The sequence below is a fragment of the Syngnathoides biaculeatus genome, chromosome 23, assembly GCF_019802595.1.
Source record: "Syngnathoides biaculeatus isolate LvHL_M chromosome 23, ASM1980259v1, whole genome shotgun sequence".
Classification (NCBI taxonomy): Eukaryota; Metazoa; Chordata; class Actinopteri; order Syngnathiformes; family Syngnathidae; genus Syngnathoides; species Syngnathoides biaculeatus.
Window position 1 is genome coordinate 14,264,710 of NC_084662.1, and position 22,407 is coordinate 14,287,116.

Here is a 22,407-nt window from a genome sequence, read left to right on the forward strand (position 1 = left end):
TTTGATTATTTTCTGACATGTAACATTTAAAACCAGTTACTGAATCATCAACTATTTTTTGTGCATTTTCTGCAATGTCACACTGAAATAATGGCCCGTTAAATTAAAACAAAAAAAGTTTTATCCAATTCATCTTTTAATTGAAAAAAAAAAAAATCCTAAAATGCGGCCACATCCGTCACGAGCAGCTAGCGGTCGTCAAGCTAGCTACATAGCAATCACATCAAGAAGCGCGCAGATTATACAATGAAATTGCGATATTTATATCATGTTGTTGGTAAAGCCCTTCCCTTGCTTCTTGTCCAATGAAATTGGTGCGCAGTACTGCTATCATGTCGCCGGTGAAGCCCTCCTACCCTTGCATCTTGAAGTCCATCACTCAGTTGGTCGCGAGCGTCGGCGTCGCAGTGCGCATGCGCAGCGCTGGCTGCTCGCCTGCTCAATAATGAAGGTGCCTCTAAATGGCTCTCAAGCAGCCCGGCCGCCGCTCTTCCTACTTGGACTTGTCGACTCACAGCAAAGTTGCCTTGCCTTCCCGCCGCTGTCAGCTCACTTTTTTTTCCTCCCTGAAACTTACGCGTTCCTAACTTGTTAGAAGTTTGTTTGCGGTCTACTCGGTTTTTACCGGCGATGTTGTAAACAAGTCGGTGACAGCCTGCGAGCCCAGCAGGGAGAGCAGAGGCACGTCAGTATGATGAGCCGCACCAGAAAGTAAACCGGGCCCGGGGATCAGACTACTTGTTGGCACAACACAGGTACAACTTTGCATTTTTTTTCGAGTGTGCTGCATACTTTATTTTAAAATCTAACAGCGAATTTTAACGATGGTCATTTGAGTACATACTTTAAAAAGTGATTTGAATTTTTTTTTAAAGATAAATATAAATACACTTAAAAGTTTAAACTTCATTTATAAGTTGACACTTTTTTTCCTAAAGTTATGACTCAAGTACTAACACTTTTCTAATATTTCATTTAAAAGAGGATAATTTTAGTGTTTTTATAAGCATTTACATGCGTTTTTGAACTTGAAATTAATGAGGACATTCATATTTATCATTTTGAACGATATTGCTCAATTTTACAGTAATCACGGGGGAGGGAACGTAAAGATTAAGATAAAATTTATTAAATCAATTTTTATAGAATTTTACTGAATTTATGGACGTTTATTAATCAATCAATTTTTATAGAATTTCACTGAATTTATGGACTGCACAGTAAGGGTGAGACACACATCTGTCATATTTATCTTAATTATTTGACAAAAGTGGTCATTTACATTTTCTCAATATGAATATTAAAAAAAGAAATGATCATTTCAAGATTCAAATCTTTTTTTATAAACATAAGATAACAGCCATTTTTGTTATATTAAAAAGTATATATATGTAAATATTTAAATAATTAAAATATTTGAACATTTACATAATTTACATGCATATTTAGACCCAAATCTGTTTTTATCACATGGAACATTTTCACATTTACTGTTTTATCGTTGGGCACATCATTCAGGGATTTTTTTTTTTTCTCACGACATATGTGTAGATCACATGGTCGTGAAAATGTTTACATGTGTGTTACGTGGTCATATTGTTAATCATATCAAGTGTGTGTGGGTTAAGTGTAATAAATGAAATAATATCTGGGCACAAGGAGAAACAAGCTTTCCGGGGTCAATTTTCATCCCACGTGGCATTTGTGTTCCTACCTGATATGTAGGAAATGGCAACACCTCGGCCTCGTTGGCCTGCCCGTGACGACGTGATGGCTTGTACGGGGCTAGCGCGTCCTCATCCGCGTGCTGCAAGATTATATTTCGCATGCGTAGAGAGCACACATAAATTCAAGGCCTATAGACGCATAACTGGGATGACTTGTGCAGATGTCATTCCTTAGCTCTGGAAATAAATTATGCGGCTTACAATTATGATTTATACACACTAGACAATTTAGAATGAATGACCTTTTTGGATGTGGTATTAGGGAGAGGCTTTTTTTTTTTTTTTATAACCCAACACAAAAAAATGTTTAATTTAACCATTAATGAACACATTTGAGCTCCCGCGGAAAAATAGTCATCTACTGTGTCACAATTTGCCCCTCTTATGGTTAGATGCAATCATCAAAATATGACAAACACTGCTCAGAAAAATGCAGTGCATCTCTTTTCCTCTTCAAATATTGCACAGTCAAACAAATGATTTCAATAAAATTGAGCATAACAACTCATGCAAATGAGTTTTGTGCCAATACAATTGAGTATTAAGTGAATAGAAGAGCATAAACCACAAGTGAAGAAGTGTGGAGTGAGCAAACAATACTAACAAGGTTTTACCGAATATGATCCGATTTAAGATTACTTGGTTTTTAGGTGAGGGGCATCTGCTGGAAAATATCAGATTTTTACATTTTTAGGAATTTTAAGACAACAATGAACAATGATTTTTTTTTTTTTTTTTTTTTACTGCTTTGCCCACGGATCAGATCGGGCCTCAGTAATGGTTGATACACAAAATCAAGTGACTGACAAAAAAAATTAAATATGATCGGGACATACCTAAATAGCAATATCAGAGGTGCAACAATTAATCGGTTATTGAATTATTCTACAATTATTTTGGTAATAGATTAATCGTTTGCAAAAATTCAGACTCTCAGATAAATATTCTCAGCTTTCTGGAATCCCACATGAAATTTATGTTTAATCAAAAGGAAATACATTTGCAAACATTTGATTTTAGTTTGGCGCCTGTTGTCTGTCTCCATGTGCCCTGCGATTGGCTGGCAATCAGTTCAGGGTGTACAATGACAGCTGGGATTGGCTCCGGCACTCCTACGACCACCATGAGGATAAGCGGCTAAGAAAATGGATGAATGGATTTAAATTTGGAAAACAATGATCAACATTTTGGCGTGTTCGCTGACACACACACAAACCAGTAACTGAATTGAATCGTAATTTGTTTCCGCATTTCTGCACTGTCAATTTAAAGTATTGTCCAGCTTTTGAAATAATTGATGGAAATTGTTTTTATCGGATTCATCCATTAATCTGAAAAAATAATTGGCAGTATAATTAAATATTAAAATCATTGTTAGCTACAGCCCTAAATATACAAAAAACGTTTTCATATGTATATGGCGGCACGGTGGATTTTCTCCAGTCACTACGGTTTCCTCCCACATGCACGAAGGTAGCTGGGGCAGGGTCCAGCACTTCCGCCACCCTTGTGAGGATAAGCGGCTCAGAAAACCGATGGACTGCTTGCAATTTTTCAGATGCAGTCATATCCGCAGGTCCCCTTTCCACCGCAACCTCAGCCTGTGGTTTGTTCAACATATATGATCACATTGTAGCCCACTTTCGTATCCTGTGTGCCCACCTACCCCACCCACTCCCCCAATCAGCGTATCTTACAGTGAGAAACAGAATTCTGTCTTGTGGGACCGTGGCGGAAATGGCAGGCATCATTGATTCCCCCTACAGTGTCGGGTGACCTCTAATCCCCGTCGGGCCGAAGTCAGAATGAAACTAATGAAAGCCTATGAGTTGTTAAAACCTTTAATGGTGGAAAGTTAATTTAATGGGATGTTGCGGGGAGGGGGTTGAATGTGCCCCCCCCAATGTGGTTGTTGGCGGTGGCAGTGCACAAATCAATTCACCCGAGAAATGCATTAGTGTCTTGGGTTTCAGGCGAGGGGCAGCTATGAAAAATTAAAAGGATGCCGGCGACTTTGACTCTCATCGAGCGGGAAAATGTCAGTCCAATCACATTTGGGTGCACGGCTCAAGTGAAATTATTCACCGTGCCTTCAGAGGGCAAGGAAACCCATTACAGGGGGTCCCGAGTTTGCGCCGGAGTTTCCTTCCTACCGTGGCGTTTTGACATAAGCTGCGGTTGAAAGTTTGCAATGATAAAAGATTTGAATGTCACCAAACACACGCATACACTTTTTATCCATTCATAATGCATAATTCATTCGTAATAGCATGCAATTGCGCGCAACGCTGCCCAACTTCAACATTGCTAGTAAAAAAGTTAGCATCAGCATTGTAAACATGTCAATGTTAGCCAAAGCTGTTGCCATGGAAGCATGGCTTATTGGTAATAATGTTGCTAAAATAAACAACGTTGTTTAAATTTTATTTTTGGGAATGTAGAATGAATTAAAAATCAAAAAGAGGTGATTGACTTACCCGTCGAGCAGAAATGTTGACAGTTCTGCGTCTCTTCTGAATCCTCAGCTGCTTGAGGTATCTTGCTCTGCTTTTTTTTTTGCAGAGGGGTGCAGAGGTTGCCTAAAACTCAAATTTAAGGTACACGATTGGGCCAGAGAGGAAATATTTTTTTCAACGATCTTTTGACAAATGTACTAGTACTCTCTTGTTTATACGGGCATATTTAACAAATGGGCGGCACAGTGGAGCAGCTGGAAAATGTTGGCCTCACAGTTCTGAGGACCTGGGTTCAATCCCGGCCCTCCCTGTATGGAGTTTGCATGTTCTCCCCCGTGCCTGCGTGGGTTTTCTCCGGGCACTCCGGTTTCGTCCCACATCCCAAGAATATGTAACATTAATTGGACACTCTAAATTGCCCCGAGGTGTGATTGTGAGTGCCGCTGTTTGTCTCTATGTGCCCTGCGATTGGCTGGCAACCATGTTCAGGGTGTACCCTGCCTCTTGCCCATTGACAGCTGGGATAGGCTCCAGCACTCCCACGACCCTTGTGAGGATAAGTAGAACAGATCATTTTACAAATAAATTAATTTTTTTTAGGATACATCCAATACAGTCTGCATTTCCCAATTCACAGTTCACCATTTGCAGCCCTGCATAGTCGAGGAATTTAGTCTCCAAGTTTTTTTATTTTTATTTTACTGCATTTTCACGATTGTAAAAGTCTTAAAGTCTCTTTTAAATAGATAAAGCACCACATTGGACATGGCACCTTGCAATGTTTGCAAACATTGTCGTGTGACCTATCCAACAAAGTTAAACACACTCGTTACACCATTAGAATGTGTGCCAGCAAGTGTTTTAGTGTGTATACAAGCTACCATATGGCGACGCTAATGAGGCAATGAGGAACAAATGCATTTCCCATCTGGAAGCAGAAGAAGCTTCCATTGCCCCGCATACTGCCTGTATAGGCAGGTTATTACTGATGATGTTGTAAACCCTCACAGTGTCATATTGAAAATCATCATACCACAGCAAACAGATTTGCACAAGTTGCAAATAATAAAACAAATTGAAAAATGACTCATGAAATAATTGTTACAGAACATGCAGTTTAAACGCCATTTACATGCTCCAGGCATGCTTAGTGGCACTATGAAGGTTGCACCTGTCGTGAGCGCCATCATCAGGTACCTAACATACACACTTAAAACACATGCTGACATGCATGGTAATAGTGTAACCACTGTATGTTAATGCTGCGTCCATTATTTATGGATTTTCATTATTCGCGAGGGTGTAAAGAACGTAACCCCCGTAAATAATGGGGGAACACTGTAATCAGTTGCGGAATGAGATGACTGCTGTAGGGGGAAAAATATTTGAATAAAAATATGTGCTATGTAATATTTTATTAAAAAAAATATAGTAAGGATATAAAAAAAATGCATGCAAAATATACAGTTTTTGCCACAATATTTTCTTTTATGCAGTGGACATTGTGCTGCTTCTGCACCCTTGGCCATATATATCAGACATACTTGACATAATTGAGATGGTCTCATCTCCTCAGTACAGCGGTAATAATTAATCTTTGTTGAGGATAAAGAAAATTTGCCTGCCGTCAGCATTGTTATATGACCCAACTTCACGTGTTGCTCCACCATTTGTGTTCAAATATCTTTTGCTTAAAAGGTAATAACACCATGACTCCAATGTTATTTCCCATTATGTATTACTGTGAATCTAGCGGACTTTATGAGGAAAGGTTTTGTCATCGTTGTAAATACACAACATGCCCTTACTTTTATGTTTGTTTACTGGTGGACCCATAGCCCAGGAGAGGGAGCAAATACTTGACTTGCCAGTAGATATGGTGGAGAAGGTCTGCTCTCTCTGTCTGCTGGTGACATTCTCGCAGTTATTGTATCTGGGAGGAATTTTGACACACCGGAATAGAGACAAGAAAAATGTGATGTATTTTTTTTTATCTCGACATTTCATCTTATCCGTCTCACCTTGTCACACAATCACGTCACAATGCCGTCGCCCAGCCAGTACTCTTGTCCTGGAGTGTGTCCGTCGGCCAAGCACGCGGATCATTTACGCGTCTCCCTTTTCTCTGTTGATATTTACTTGTGCAATTATCTCTCTGCTTTGCCTTCGGCCGAAGACGATACGCGGGCCGCCCGGCCGGCCGCCTCCCCTCCGTCTCCTGTTGCTCACACATAAACACACCGGCGGAACCCCGGCCTGACATATCAACACACACATGCATCTGCGCATATATGTGCGCACAAACACACACACAAGATAATTGTTTTGGCTGGTTTCAAGCATCATGTGTGGAGAAACAAATTGGCTTTATTACTACAGTCATTTCCCCTTTATCATGCCATATATAGTTCATGCCCACCTGCGATAGGTGGAAATCTGAGAGATGGATAAAAATATGGGAGGGGGGGGGGGTTACTCCTTCCAAATGCTTTGCAAACATTTACACTTCTTAAAACAGAATTTTTCAAGTATTCCTGAGCACCTGTTGTCATCCTCACACTGTCAAGAAATGGGAGACGATCGTATAACATCACTTTGAGGAATCCCAAAGAAGATTCTCTTACTTGAACAGTGTTCCAAAGAACAACAAAGCGTACAAAAGAGAATTAAACATCGTATGTTTAAAAACTAATGCTCACAAGACCACACTGTCTGAGACCAACACTTGCCTGATAAAAGAACTCACAAAGACCAAGACTGAGTCGAGACCAAGATCATCAAAATGTGGTCTCGAGACCCGTCTTCAGTTCAAGACCTGTCTTGTTACAACACTATTGAAAATCAAAATGTTAAACTAAACTAAATATTTTAGTCTAATAACACAACAAGAGTCCTGTTGGTTCACTTGAACCTTTGCAGATTTCCGTGACCTTGGATGACTGACAAGCTACACAGGCAAACAAAAAAAACACACATAATAATTCTGAGCAAGCGTATTGCTATTTTTTATGGCTATTGTGGTAGTAATATTTGGGCTATTATGCTCTTGGGCTTATGATACTGTCATTTTCAAAATTTACACCCATGCAAGTGTGAACCGCCAAAGGACCTTAGACACCATAGAAGTTAGTTTATATAAACCTAAACGACTGCTTTAACACACGTTGAGCAGGAGCATATACTAACAGCGCATACAAAAATATGCACAATATTTTCTGATCTGTGAAGAAGAACAAATATTACAAACGCAAAAGAAATTGTACTGTAATTCATTGGTGTCAAACACAAGGCCCGCGGGCCAGATCTGGCACACCACATGATTTTATGTGGCCCGTGGAGGCAAATCTCCTGTATCAACTTCCATGATTTTTGTTCAAATCTGTCCTAAAATTTCAAATTGTCATGTCATGAATGATAACGTTGAGCTATTACAAGCATTTTTGTGTTACCAAACAAAAATAGTTGGAAAATCAATTACCCTTGATTTCTGATTCCAAAACTAGTTCATAAATTTCACGTGTAAATATGATGAGGCAGTTAAAGATTTTTATGGTTTCACAGTCAAAATAGCCCTCTGAGGGAAACCCAATGTAAAATGTGGCCCGTGACAAAAATGAGTTTGACACCCCTGCTGTAATTACACTGAAGGGGCAGATTTTCCTTGCTGTTAATTATGCATCATCTCTTCCTGAGCACATCAAATTCTACAGTGTAATGGGGGCTTAAATGATGAACCATGACATAGCGGGGGGGTCACTGCATTGTGTAATTATGAGAGGTCGCGCTTCATTTGTTGAGTTAACAGTGTAACGATTCTATGTTCACTGATATATATTTTGTCACTTTTTTACAGTTGAATTGTGTGATCTTTGAAGCCCACAAAGTCATGGAGGCCTCAGAGAACCTCGACGAGCAAATGGTAATTTGTTATTACTGCATGTTTGCCCCCAGTGTGTGGTGAATGTGAGAATTTTGTAGAATCCCGCCTCCCAAAATAATGCCACGTTGAAGAGAAAATAATGGTAAAATTCTGAGTAATGTTTGAAAAATGTGTTGGTTTTACAAGAATAGACATGTACCGTAATTTCCACCCTATAAGCCGCAAGTTTTTTCACACGCTTTCAACCCTGCGGTTTATGAGGTGATGCGGCTAATTTGTGCATTTTTTTTTTCTAACGGCCGCAAGGGGGCACTCGAGCTGAAAAGGTAAGAGTGAGACCGGTGGAATATATGTGCCGAGGAAGTGACTTTTACCAGTCCAGCCCTGTTAGCGCTGCGCTAGCGTGTTACAGCCGTGTCTCAGTGATTTGATGTTTGTTTTTTTTTTTACCGGCCCTGCTAGTGTTAGAGTGGTGTTAGCGCTAGCATTTGCGTGGCGCTAGCGTTAGCATTAGTGCAGCAGCATTAGCATTAAACTCTGTGTACCGTCTTTGTAAATATCTCATGTTTCAATGTGGGTACTTGCGGCTTTTACACAGTTGCGGCGTATGTATGTAACAAATGGTATTTCCTTTGCAAATGTACTGGGTGAGGCTTATAACCACGTGCGCTCTGTAGGTCGGGAATTGGGGTAATATTAAGAAATTAAAATATTCATTCACTTTCCGCACCGCTTATCCTGAATTGGTCGGCAGCCAATCCCAACGCACATACAAACAAACAAGCCATTTGCATTCACATTCCCACCTATGGACAATTTAGATTCCTCAATTAACCTACCATGCATGTTTTGGGGATGTGGGGAGAAACAGTCTTACTTGGAGAAAACCTATGCTGGCACGGGGGTAGACATACAAACGGCACACAGAATAGGCCAGATTTCACGTTAAAATCTAACATTTTTTTGCCCCCCAGTTCATTGTGTACTTTTGAAAAAAACCCTGTACATTATTGTACACACTATAGTCTGTGCGTGACATCTGCGCTTGCATCCAAATTTCGCTTATTTAAAGATTGGATACGTATTGTTGGGAAAATGATTTTGGCGGTGAAGGAGGTGTGCTCACATTTCAAAGTCGTCAGTCAGCTACCAGAACAGGTGTAATTTCATCTCCTCCATCAAGCTTCGGACCCCCTCCCCCCCACCCCTCCCTCTCTGAATTGCCAGGCTGCACTGAATAGCGCAAAGTACAAAGTAAAAAATACATGAACTATGTTGTTTTTCCTCCACTTTTTATGTTACCCTGCTAGATGCCGGCGGCGTGGATAACGGGCCGACCCCTGTGGACCATTGTCACTCAAATTTACAAGAGGCAAAGAAAGGGGGGGAAGATAAGAAAAAGAAATGGGTCTCGCACTGTGGCGTTATTAAATATTAATGCCCTTATATTCCTCAGTTACTTCATCTGCTTTAAATAGGCATGTGACATCATTTGCAATGCGAATTTGAGCTTTGCATCGGACACATTGATTCAGTGTTGGAAATCGGATATCGGCGCGAGCACAGAGATTTCGGTTGTTCATCGAACTCCCAGCTTTTAGGCGGACCGAAGAACAAAATTGCGATTTTTCTTAGCTGTGAGGGAATTATTAGAGGACACGCCTGATGATGGGTGTAGGCATCGTGGGATCGATTCCCGCTCAGTGATGGTGTTGATGTGCGCCCTGCAACTGACTGGCGACCAGTTAAGGGCATAGTCCGCCTTTTGCCCGATGTTAGCTGGGATAGGCTCTAGCACACCTGCGACCCTTGTGAGGATAAGTGAATTGGAAATTGGATGGATGGAATGTTTAGATTTTAATTTAGCAGATATCTGGAATCAATCTAAGATGGAATAATTGTGTATATAAGTGTCTGTGCGTTTGTTAGTATGTAGTAATAAATATAGTCTGCCAAATATGTCAATATCTTTTTCTTTTCCTTTCGGCTTTTACGGTGAAGGGGCGTGTCTGTTCGTATCTCGTCACAATGCTGTAAACGGGCAGATAAAAGTTGTATGAAGGTCGCCTCAGGGCAAGGCAATGGGGAAAAAAAATCCTCTGCATTGTGGAAATGTTAACTGAGGCCAGAGGAAGCATTCACCAAAATGAACAATGTATTCTTATACTATTATATAACGATATCAGCTTTCAGTAAACATGTTGTTGAAAAGTTTGCCCCGATGACATTTTAGGAGGTGAATGTGAAATTTGTCCTGGCTTTTTGTCTGGTTCTCGTTGAGGAAAAGCACTTCAGGAAATTCACATAAACTGAAACCTAAAGTCAGCAAGAGCCACACATTTCCCCTTGTGGAGGTTCAACATTCGTAGTGAAAAGTAGCCAATTTGTTCATTGAAAAAGGCGTGTCTCGGGTGACCAAGAAAACAGACGTCACACAAAAAGTTTCGGGGAGTTGTCTGTTGACACTTGATACCCCCGACTTCCAAACCCACCCCCCGTTGTCCGCCCTGCTACCCTTTAAAGTCCCTTCACTTCCTCCCCTCTCCTCGCTATTTCTCACCGCCGCGCGTCATCTGGGTTGCGGTTCGAGGGCCAACCGGCCGTCTGGGGTCCCTTGGGGTGGCCTAGAAGGAGCCTGGGTCCAAGCCAAAAGTGGTTGCTAATGCTACTTTTAGCCTGTTTAACTGTCCCACTCCACCTGTTGTCACGTACTTGTTTAGCTGTGGCAAAATGGTGTTAACAATCCCGCCACCCCCAACGTGTGACGATAATGACGTCTTCGTGTCAACTATGAGTTTGATTTAGCATCGGCACTAGTTTGAGGTACATACTGTATCGCTTCAATGAAGCTTTTTGGTGCAGGCGCAAGTATTTATTGGGTCAGGGAGTGTTCCGATAGAAACATGGATAAAAACTGAAAAGTGATCGTTTGATAGAGCTCATTTTTTAAACAATTGAATCAAAGTGTAGTGGAGTACTTGCTGTTGAGCCAGTCTCAACTAGTTTGAGAACAACATGCCGTTCCCACGGCGGAAATGTTACTGGAATTAGTACAACCAGGCCACATGGTTAGAACATCTGCCTCGGAGTTCTGCGATCTGGGGTTCAAATCCTGGCCCCGCCCGTATGGAAGTTGCATGTTCTCCCTGTGCCTGTGTGGGTTTTCTCCTCGAACGCCGATTTCCTTCCATATCCCATAAACATGCATTAATTAGCGACTCTAAATTGGCGATAGGTGTGATTTTGAGTGCAGATGGTTGTTTGTTTATAAGTGCCCTGCATTTGGGTGGGAACCAGTTCAAGGTGTACCCCATCTCCTGCACAAAGTTTGCTGGGTAGGCTCCAGAACAAGTGGCCCAGAAAGTGGATGGATGCTACAAACAGGGTCTTTTAGCTGTAGCTGTTTTCCCCTAACACAGGAGTTAAGTCATAATTACAGAAAGTATTTGCATGAAAAACAGTAAAGCCCACTGTATCTTCCCGTCTTATTTATGGTTTGTAATAGAAAGCCTAGTTAATTTGCCATTGAAGTAGGGTGGACCTAGTATCGAGACTTGTGGAACGTCACTAGTTTTCGACTGTGACACCAGGCTATTGACATTCATGTGATGGAGCTGTGGAAATGGATCCAATTTTATGGTAATGGTCTGAAAATGATTATCTGATGACTACAACTATTGTATCTTTGTTCATCTTTCAATAAAAGTGATGTGTAGAGACTGTCAGAACAATTAAATGCTCTTCATTCTATTGGCAGAAGATAAACCCGTGTATCCAACTATTGTCATGCAAACAACAATCATAGCATTGTGTTTAACTTAACAGGCTCTGATTTCACCATGGGTTTGTACGTAACATTAGATGGAAATCATCAGTATTTCAGGATATAAACTTTTTGTGACATTTTGGTTTGATTGTGTTCCACGAGATTTTTCTAACGCACAATATGTGCCGTGGGTAAATGAAGGTTGGGAAACACAAATGTAGAGTGTACTGTAAAACTGTGGCCTGAGTAATGACCCTTGTGGAACACCAGGAGTATCTCTACAGAACTGGGGATTCTTGCTGTACAAAATGAAACCCTATTCAATCGCTAGCATCGCTAACACTGTAGTGATGTCATAATTACAGTAAATGTTTGCATGAAACGTTTTCCTGCTAAATTGCCTTTGTGATACATGGCTGCCATATGGAAAAACTCATCAAGATGGAGGACGAAGGGAAAAGGTTCTTTTAGTTGTAGCAGTTTTTTTCTGTAGCATGCTGGGAGAGGCGCGCAGTATGCACGCAGTATGGCAGCTGTCCCAGTTTGTGTGCGAGCAAGGGACTGCACGGACCAAGTTAGAAGAGGCGAAGAGGGTCAGGTTGCACTTCTCTCTCACCCCGACACCCCCATACAGTCACACACGCATAAACATACATGGAGCAGCACAGGCTATATGCGACCCCGCTCGCCAGAATTGCATCGGCGTCATCGACATTTGGTTTTTGTATTTTTTTTTTTTTTAATCTGCCCAGCGACAAGGTGTGCTGGGGCTTTATAGGGGAGTGTAACAGCGAAGCCCTGGCATCCCTCAAGTAGGCTGGCATCGTCACCCTGGCACACTGGTGCGTTTCAGTTTCAGCTTGGCGTACTGTGATTCTCGTAAGATTAATGCTTAGCTGACAGCTGAGAGTCGGCCTTCGCGCGGCCGCCTTAATGTGAGGGCACTTTTTTTTTTTTAATCTCAGGGCACATTTAAAATGTTTACCATGTACAGTGATATTTTGATTTACAACTATGCAAGTGAATGTACCACCATATATATCTAAATGGCTGTTTAGAACACTGTTGATCAGTTAGCCAGATCATGGGAAAATGATTAATTACTCAAAAACAGTATGGAAGAATGAATCATATTTTTGCACAGAAGGTATAAATTGAGGAATTTATATGTTCACTTTCTGCCGTTAACGGTCTGCTTGAATTGGGGCCAAGTGTGAGCAATGACAGTAATACAACTGATTACATTTAATTACATTTTGATAACTACAAATCTGTAGATCATTTTCTTGGAATTAACTACATATTTGTTATCTAAATAATAAACTGATGATTACATATAATGAAATGGAAATGATTGAAAATTGGCATTTGAAAAACCACCATACCATGTTGACCTCATGATAAATGCACCCAATGCAGATATCACGTCAACAACCCATATAAATGTTCCATTAAAAAAAGTCAGATGAAAAAAAAACTCAGGGTTCTTTAATATGTTAAATAAATTTAAATGAGTCTAACCTATTCAAAATCTCATACAACCTACATAAATCCACTACAAGGTGGTGCTTCGAAGGTCATAGTTGGAAAAATCTCGTTAGAGACTACAGCAGAATGGCACATGACCAGAGAACCAATCACAAAGGTCGACTTTGGAAGGAGGAAGTGTTTTAAAAAGAAATCTGAGCTTTTGCCGCTGTTTTTTTTTTCTTTAATTTCCAAAAACAACTAATTTAATTACAACTTTTCCCCAAGTAAAATAATGGATTACAACTATATAAATCTTAAATAAATTATATTATGCTCTGTCATGGTAAAGAAAGACCCAAGTCAAAAGATAAAGCCCCCCATTTACTGGATTTGGGCCGTGACCAAAAGAACAAGATCACGGATACAAAAACGAGTTTCCTCTCCAGGGTGTCAAGGCTCTCAGAGATGGGGTAAGACACTCTTGTCATCTGGTAGGGGCTCAGAGTCGGCCTGCTGCTCCTCCGCATCGGGAGGAGCCAGATGAGGCGGCCGAACTAGATGCCCACTAGACGGCTGCCTGGTGAGGGAAGGAGGACCCGGGGACGACCCAGGACACACTGGAGGGACTACGTCTTTTGACTGGCCTCGGAATTGGAATGGCTGAGAATAGGGAAGTCTTGGCTTTTATATTCAAGCTGCTGCACCTGTGACCCGACCCCGGATAAGCAGAAGAAAAATGGATGGCTGGATGGACATCTAATGAAGCCGAAAATGACCTGACCTATAGCCACACAGCAACAATGAGCCTAATTTCTAGTCAGTTGCAATGAAAGCAGGAATACGGAACAATCAGAGACATTTTGCCCTCTATTAGGACAGTACCAATGAGGGCAGCAACAACTCAAAGTTAACAGCCAGCCAACTCTACAATTTCATACACTGATGCCCACATCATGCAGCAAGCCAGGCGTTGTCTTTTAAAACCAAATACAATCAAAGTCACAGATCCTACAGAAGAACATGAGGATATCGATCTCAGTGGACAAAAATAATGTCTCCACCTCTCATGTACATGTTCTTATGTTTAGTAACGTATAATGGATTTTTATCCAATTACTCAAGTAATAGATGCTAGAGTCAATGGAATACTAAATAACAATATTACTAAAAATATTTGATAACAGTAGCCCTAGTAATAAATGATTAATTACTGAGTTCTGTACAAGGAGCAGAGGAGGCAATTAAAATCTGTTGGGCTCTTGCATTGCCTGGGCTTCTCAATCGGTTTTATTGCTAGATCAGATTTTTAGGTTTCAATATTTATGCTTGAGATTCTATCTAATTTTCAAAACGCTTTGTAAACCCGTTTTAATGGTGCTTCATCCATGAAAGTATTATTGTCAGAAATATTAAAGGAAGTCCAATTTGTTTGCTTCCTAAACAGGTAGTCACACAAATTGAAACTGACCAAAAACATGCATTTATTTAGCATTCCATCTAAAATCAGTTAAAAGAAATCAGTAATTGCTTCGCCATCGAAATTTGTTTGTCATGTCCATCCCTAATAAACAATTCTGATTCCCGAGGTTATTTTGAGTTTAGTGCGGCATCTGAATTTGCTCCAAGAATTTACGGACAAACGGGCAACATCAAGAATTCATCAATGCTGCCTTTGTTGTATTTAATTGAAAAATTTAGTTTTGGTTTGCCAGTTTCTCAATGCCTCCCTGCCGCGTAAGACAGGCAAAGGTTAGCCTGGTTGTGTTCAAAGGCGGAGTTTTTTTTTTCCCAGTGGGAAGTGCTGTATGTGTGTGTGTGTATTTGAGCCCCATCTGCACTCACACATACACACAAAACACCCCATAAACCAACCATGTCAGTCTTTCGCTTTGTTTTAGGTGGGCGGAAAAAAAAAGATGTAACATGATAATTAGCTTGGCGCTATCGAGCGTACGAAGGCGCTAGAGCGTCGCAGAGGCGCGAGGTCGGCAGGTCACCGTCGACCGTCGAGCACAAAGTCTGCGAACGACGCGCCAAATGGACTGGAGAATCCATTGAGAGTGGGAGAGAAAAGCAGCGTGGGCTTTTCTTTCGAATGAAACGCACCAGACAGGAAACCGCATGATATTTGTGCTCGAGTGTCTGCTGAGTGCGTCTAGGTGTTTGGCTCTCTGTTTTACGCATACGCACACAGCGGCGTGGGATGGCTGAGGTCATCCGAGCGGAGTCTGTCTCGAAGACTCCCGTCTTTATTGATTACTCAAAGACTTTTCAAGATGCAGAACCCCGGCTGCCAGATTATGATTTCGTTCCGGACTCACCTTATATTAAACTTGGCAAAGTGTCCATTTTAAACAGAACAAAATGGGAAAAAAAAATATATACAAGCACGTTTTCTTGTTTTTGCTAGGAAGGAAATCAGATTGCTACAATGGCGTGTTAGTTACGGAGTAACCAGACTGACTTGCCTGCAGCGAGCGCTTCCTCTGCTGCTCTGCTGCTGGGGGATTGGATTTCTGTCTGTGCGGCATTGAACCGCACTGGTATCGGGAACGGATGTCGGGGCCAGTTTGCCTTTGACCTGACTCTTTATGGAGACGCAATGTAGCAAATGTGGGCACGTCTTTGTTTTTTTGCTTAATCAGCACGAGGGAAACAAAACTTCTACATGGAGTACACTGAGAAAACTGAAAAACATTTGTTTTTCTACTCATTTCAAAAAAAGGACCCATGATCTAAAAAGTAACTTGTTTATAGACAACGTTGTTTCAAGCAAATTTTCACTAGAATGAAGTGTAGAAATGTAAAATGTAAAAAACAAAACTTACTTTTTCTACTTATTTCAAGTAAAATTTTGCTTGCAAATGTGAAAACTAAGAACATGTTCGATGTTACGGTTTCGGTGATTGTTTTTTTTAATTTGTGGTGGGGGGCTATGGCTAAAATTGCGCCGTGAGACGTACCTTGGAGTCCAGCATTGGTCGCACCTCCTCCACTACGTTAGCTATTGCGCAGGGTCTTTGTTTGCGTCGGTAAATTTGCAACAAGCAGATAGCTAGCTAGCTGTCCCTGCACCCCGAAAACTCTTGTCCCCCGCAGATAGTCCTCTATTGCGGCCGCTTTAGATCGCCTCGTTGTTGCAGCATGGAAAAGCCCCCCGATGACCGGGTGGAATATATTTTCACGGTTCAAACCTATAGTTATGTGTTTTTTTTTTTTTTTTAAATCATTCAAATTTATAATGATTAATAACACTCTTCTTTGTGGTGTGTCTAATTTAAGACTTTGACTTTACATGACTAATAGTTTTTGTGTGATATCTCCAACGGGAGGTGAAGTCGATATGCTTTAGGACAAAGTCTCTGTCTTGCAATTATGTGTGTGTACATATGTGCATGCGTGTGTGTCAGCAGAGGCGTCATCAATTATTGAAGCTAATGTCATTAGGCCTCAGCTCCTTTTCAGACGCCTTTTAATTAAATGATGAATGGCCTCCCAGCTGCCTGTTAAATAATGCTGCTCGTGACATCACGACATAAGGTAGATATCCTTTAAAAACATCTTTTGAAGGCAGACAGGAAAAGATAGCTATGCCGGGTACACGCACACACACTTAAACATGCACGCTCACTCGCCATCTGCTCTGAGCAAAGTTTCGATATAGAGGCTAACAGCCAGCTGTTCCGTCATACCAGGCTGTTAAAAAAAAAACACTTCATATCAACTTCCTAATAAAATCACTCAAAATACCGTGTGTGCGCGAGTTAGGACGGGGTCGAGGAGTAAGCGGTGGAAGTACGTAAGTGTGAAAGGCGAGAAGAAGGAAGAATGGAAAGTCCAAAAATGGGACAAGGTGAGGCCGTATTGGAGGGACAACAGGTAGAGCAGACAGCCAGGTATGGGGGCCCCTCAGGGGGGGGTTCTAAATAGCCAGGACGTGCCCATGAGAACAGACTCCCCCCCCCAACCCGACTCCCTATTCTCTGTGATGCTCCCTTCATCGTTTAACAACCCCCCCCCCCCCCCAAACTCCCGCTGGCGGGCTGCCTCTGTATCGGATTGCTGTCTTCACAATAGAACCATCCCACTTGGCCAAAGGCACACAAAGACGACAGAAGACCTTCATGACACATTTTATGACATGCCTCTGACTAAGAAGAAGTCACTACCTGACTCCATTAACCACAACGAACCTGAAGTTACTGCCCCTCCCCCCCCCGGAACACGACCTCAGATCAGCGGAAGAAAATGAATGGATGGATGGATGGATGGATGGATGGATGGATGGATGGATGCGTAATGCATCTCTTTAAATGTGTACAGAAATACTTTTTCAAAATTTTACCCAATTCCGTTACTTAGGTTTTGTCATCGCATATTGTGAAATTACTTAAAAGTATTGCAATACGGTATCACGTGTTAGTCCACCATTCCAACTCAAGAATTTTTGTATCATTTTATGGATAATACAAGGGTGAACATAGCGTAATTCCCGGCCTACAGAGCGCACCTGGTGATAAGTCTCGGTACACGCAAAGTTTCACGCTAGTGCTAACACTGATGCGGTGGTGCTAACGCTAACGTGGTGGTGCAGATGCTAATGGAGTGGTGCTAGCGCTAACGCGGCGGCGCTAACGCTAACTAGAGCAGCGGCAGTAAAAAAACAGTCGCGGCTTGTAGGCCGGGAATTACATATTGTATACATCGGGTACATTTGACTTGTGTGCGAAATGTGTTAATAGATTGAGGTTTGCGTGATGAGATGTTGAGGTGATCACGGAACAATTTGGAAATTTTTTGAGGGGTAGGGGGTTGGGGGGCGGTGGTTTGGGTTCCTGAAGTGGGTGCGTGGGGGTGGAAATTGTCCAGTGGTTGTGGTCAGGTTAGGGAAAAAGGGGGTCTTTTGGGGGGATGCAAAATGAGTGGTGTTGTGTTTCCTCAGCTTCCAAACAGCAGCAGGAGGAAAAAAAAAAAGGGGGGGGGGGTTCCAGTCCACTAAGTCATCTTCCCATATGCTGCTTCTTATGATTCATTGTAGCATTTTTTTTTTACCTTTCACTGGTTTGAGCGTAAAGAATATAGCTGTGTGTTTTGCAAAGGGCTGTGCATTTAATAACCATTAATATACAACATAAAAATGTTTGATGATAGCACGCAGCTGTGCTATGCACTGTATGTCATCTGAAACAGTTAATCAATAACAGTTTAGTAATAGAACAAAAAGTAGCTAAAACTAGAGTGTGCGGGAGGTCTCCTAACTAACTGAATATCAAATATCAATGCCCAGGGGAAAAAAATGGTTATCAATGCCCACCAAAGTCGATTTGGATGCCCCACTCCAGGTGCATGCTCCTGCGTCCTGCTTAGCCCTATACAAATTATTCAATTTTTTTTCAACTATATGGTTTTTCAGCACTTTAAGAGTGATATTTTTTGGGGCGAGAGTGTTTGTGTGTAAAGTCCTGATACTCACAATATAAGGCAGGTAAGCCAAGAAGAAACCAAGCTAGCCGATAAAGTCGTGCAAGTCTAAACTACCCCCGCACAACAGTCCAACTTTAGAGGAAGGTTCACGATCAGTATTTGATATTAGCTACTTGTTAAGTGTCATGGCGTTTTCTGGGTGAAAAGTCTCACCAGCAAGACAAAATGGAGGAAAACAATAGCATCATTCATCATCACATCTTCTGAAATTTAGACAATCTGTTCAATCTGCAAATGTTTCTCCCACTGTCTGACTTTCCTGCCGTGTGTGTGTGTGTGTGTGGTGTGTGTGTGTGTGTGTGTGTGGTGTGTGTGTGTGTGTGTGTGTGCGTGCTTGTGTCTAGTCATCTGTGGACCGGTGTAGGTTTCTCCCAGTGTGTTTTTTTTTTTAATCACTCTCATCAGATTAGCCTGGCAGGGGCAGTCGAGGCCAAACGCTTCACAATTAACAGCGCTGAACTCTTGTGTGCACACAGAAATGCACGCGCGCACACACACACATCCCACACAGACACATCCATCAGTTACTTTTCATTTGTGTCCACTGAGGAAAGCTGCATTAAATCACGTCGCTGATCCATTCACTCTCGAACTCAATCGAGTGGCGCGTACGAAGACCACCGGGATAATGAGCAGGCTGAAGAGCGCTCGTCCTGCCCCTGCGCAAATAGACAGAATTGCCCTTTTGACAATTTGGTAGATGAGTAAACAACCTTGAGATTCAACTACAGTGGTACCTTAACTTTCATTTTTCTCAGTGACCAGGCTCGTAAGGTAATTTTCCCCACTGCATTGAATTTGGAGCCCTATAATCCATTCCCGTACCCCAAAACAAGAAACATTTGTGTTATAATGAAGAAAAATAGCACGGCGTTGTATAAAAACCCAAAAGAGAAGGTAACAAAATAAATGATATAGTATTCAAGTGTTGGATGTGTGCCTTTAAAGGTCAAGTGTCATCCCTATAAACATTCTAAAATAGATATTGAAATGAAAAATACATATTACATTATTCACTTCCATGTCTATACGAAAAAATAAATATGAGTGGAGAGCACGTCATCCAAGCGCAAAGTTGCGCAAGTGTCATTCGACATCCAAGCGGGTCACCATATTGACTGCATCTACTGTCCGTGACGTCACCACCGACATTCGCCATTGAAAACACGCCAGGGCCCCAACTATGGGAGATGAACACGCCCCTTCCGACACAAAAGCTCTTTTTAAAGAAGAGAACATCTCCCAATCGAGTGAAGTATCCGGGGCAATATTACCCTATTGTGTCGAGCCATATTTAGATAATATGCGGATCACTTTTAACTAACCTGATTTCAGAAGTTGAAGGCAGTGGTCATTTCAGTGTGGAGGTCTGGGCCCAAATGGTGGTCTACATCAGCTCCTTGAGAGGATTGACAGAGAGAGGTATTGATTTCTCAATGTTTGTTATTGTGGTGAATAAAACACAGTTGTTCCTAATATTCTGATACCCAATGCTTCCTAAAAGTAATGAAAATATTAGCAACGGCGTTGATTATAATGACGCAATGCCTTCTCTAGTAGTAAACGTATTGTTAAATAAATACCTCCCAGCCAGTCAGAAGCAAATCAAGGAAATGCTTAAACGGACATTTTACATATTGCAGGACAAAATTTGAAATTACAACAGTTTTCAACTGCATCTCATCTAATGTAATTTCACACTAATTCTCATTCGTGTACCTATTATTGTGGCCGGCGAGTGATGTATTGGAACAGGTCATTTTAATGACAGTTTTAGCTTCATTGTCATCTGGTTGGGGCAATTTGCAAACAAAAGGCCAAAAAGGTTTGATTCCTCCAGGGTGAAAACTTTTCCAGTGACATTCCCGAGGTGGCACATTTGTAAGTGGGCAAAGCGAGCTCAGGCTAACTGAAGGTGGTGGTGGGGTGGGGGTGCTGATTTTAGGAGGGTATTCACATGAGCTTCCCACCTCTTTTGCTCATTCCCTCTCTCTTGTATAGAGCACTACTGCACCTGAAGAAAAAAAAAAGGGGGGTCATTTTTGGAGACATAAAGACGAGGGATAGTTTTACACCTCCCCGGGCAGGGGCACAACTGCTAAGGGCCGGGTGCGGCAGTGGAGGGAGGAAGGCACAATGTATTTTACATGAAAGGAAGGGGATAGGGTTACTGCGGCGATAAGCACTCATACAAATGGAGAGAGAGAATTGAGTGCTTTGAGCGAGGGAGGGGACAGGAGGATGTGGGGCGGGGAGGGGGGCGACAGGTAAACGTGTGTGCCAGAGACAAAATGAAGGGGGACAGCATGAAGGACAGATAGAAATACAGGTACTTTGTTCCCCCATGATATCACGGTTCCTCCTTGATGCCCCCTGCTGTATTGCGAACCTTTCAGACATACTGTACTTTGTAAATTGTGTATGACGGGTGTTAACCACACCAAAACGTGTTCCATAACGCAAACTATTACTCGGCCAATATCTGCTTGAAACAGACTGTTAAAAGTCTCGACTTCAAATTAAAGAGCCATACAAAAGTGTTATTACATTGTTATTATGCAGGTGTGCTTTTATCTTGAAGCCCTGACGTTTGTTAGGATGTAAGGCTCGAAATAAGTGGATTCGCAGCACAATTTCCGAGTCCAAATTCATCCTCTTACGCCTCATAAAAATAGCGAAAAGGAAAACTGTGAATCACAGTTAAGCTTTTCCGTTGAGTCCAAGAAGGGCACAGCATATCTGAGCCACGGATGGCACAGGAGGCCAAAAAACCTTTTGCTGCCGAGGGAGATGTAAAGCCCTGGCAAGTAATCTCTGCCCACACCGGATCCCACAAAACCCCTGATGTACCGCTCCATTCTTTAAGATGTCCGTGGAATTAATTTGCAAAAACTTGCTACTCGATTGAAGTCATTGCTTGGCAAAACTACTCCTCAAAGAAAAAAAAGTTATTTCCATCCCTGGGATATGTTGCACCGATATTGCGCCAAACTTCCCAAGGGTTGCCGAGCAGAGCGGGAGAGTTGTTGTTGCATCGAGTTGTTAACTGTTTGGATTGTGTAATATGGCTTCCCATCTGTTCGACCAATTTTGGGTCTTTAGTAATTTCCACATCTGATAAATTAGACGTTAAACTCACATTACCACTGGATTTTAGTGCATTATTCTGGCAAGAAGGAGTCCATTTTGATTTGCTGAGAGACAAACGGTAGTTGTTTTACTGGGGAAATCATGTTGATGTTATGGAGGCGGAGGAGCGTCTCTTACAGAAACTTGAAATGGTCCAAATGTCAACAAAAGCCCGACTTGACATGTTATTTAGTCGTCTAATATACTACCCGTTTTGTTTTTTCTCCTGTGATACACCCACACCGTGCTACCGTTTTTTTTTTTCCCCCAGACATGTTTCAGGACGCCACCCTGGTTTGCCTTCTCCACTTGCTGTGAAAATATTTCATCACGGATGTTTTGGGGGAGGCAACACCGTTCGTCCAACCACCCCACCCCACCCAACCCCTCCTCCCTCCACCGGGGGTCCTGCCTGGCTAATAATAAAGCGCTTGAGTTGTCCGGAGCTTTCGCCGACACCCCTAATCTCTTCTGACATGTTGTCCTCCGTGCACC

General features: G+C 41.9%; 1 protein-coding gene and 1 long non-coding RNA gene across 8 annotated transcripts in view; one reads left to right on the top strand and one right to left on the bottom strand.

The window, feature by feature from the left end:
- Positions 1-617: 617 nt before the first annotated feature.
- The window catches only part of eya4 (EYA transcriptional coactivator and phosphatase 4), a 54,729-nt gene continuing 32,939 nt past the window's right edge, over positions 618-22,407 (top strand). For all 3 annotated transcript variants that reach the window (XR_009793742.1, XM_061811478.1, XM_061811477.1), the window contains exons 1-2: positions 618-755; positions 8,037-8,102. Coding sequence is in view for 2 of the 3 variants with exons in the window: in XM_061811478.1 (XP_061667462.1) it covers positions 8,070-8,102 (33 nt within the window). In the remaining variant the exon portion in view is untranslated. The remainder of the gene's footprint in view (positions 756-8,036; positions 8,103-22,407) is intronic.
- Positions 5,785-22,407, bottom strand: part of LOC133496211 (uncharacterized) — a 45,113-nt gene continuing 28,490 nt past the window's right edge. For 4 of the 5 annotated variants that reach the window (XR_009793745.1, XR_009793747.1, XR_009793744.1 and 1 more), the window contains 4 exons: positions 20,109-20,182; positions 19,312-19,442; positions 6,205-6,401; positions 5,785-6,116 (listed from right to left, as the gene is read on the bottom strand). This is a non-coding gene — a long non-coding RNA (uncharacterized LOC133496211). Of the gene's footprint in view, positions 6,117-6,204; positions 6,402-19,311; positions 19,443-20,108; positions 20,183-20,753; positions 20,798-22,407 lie in introns of all 5 variants that reach the window. The other variant, XR_009793748.1, reaches the window with a different exon arrangement.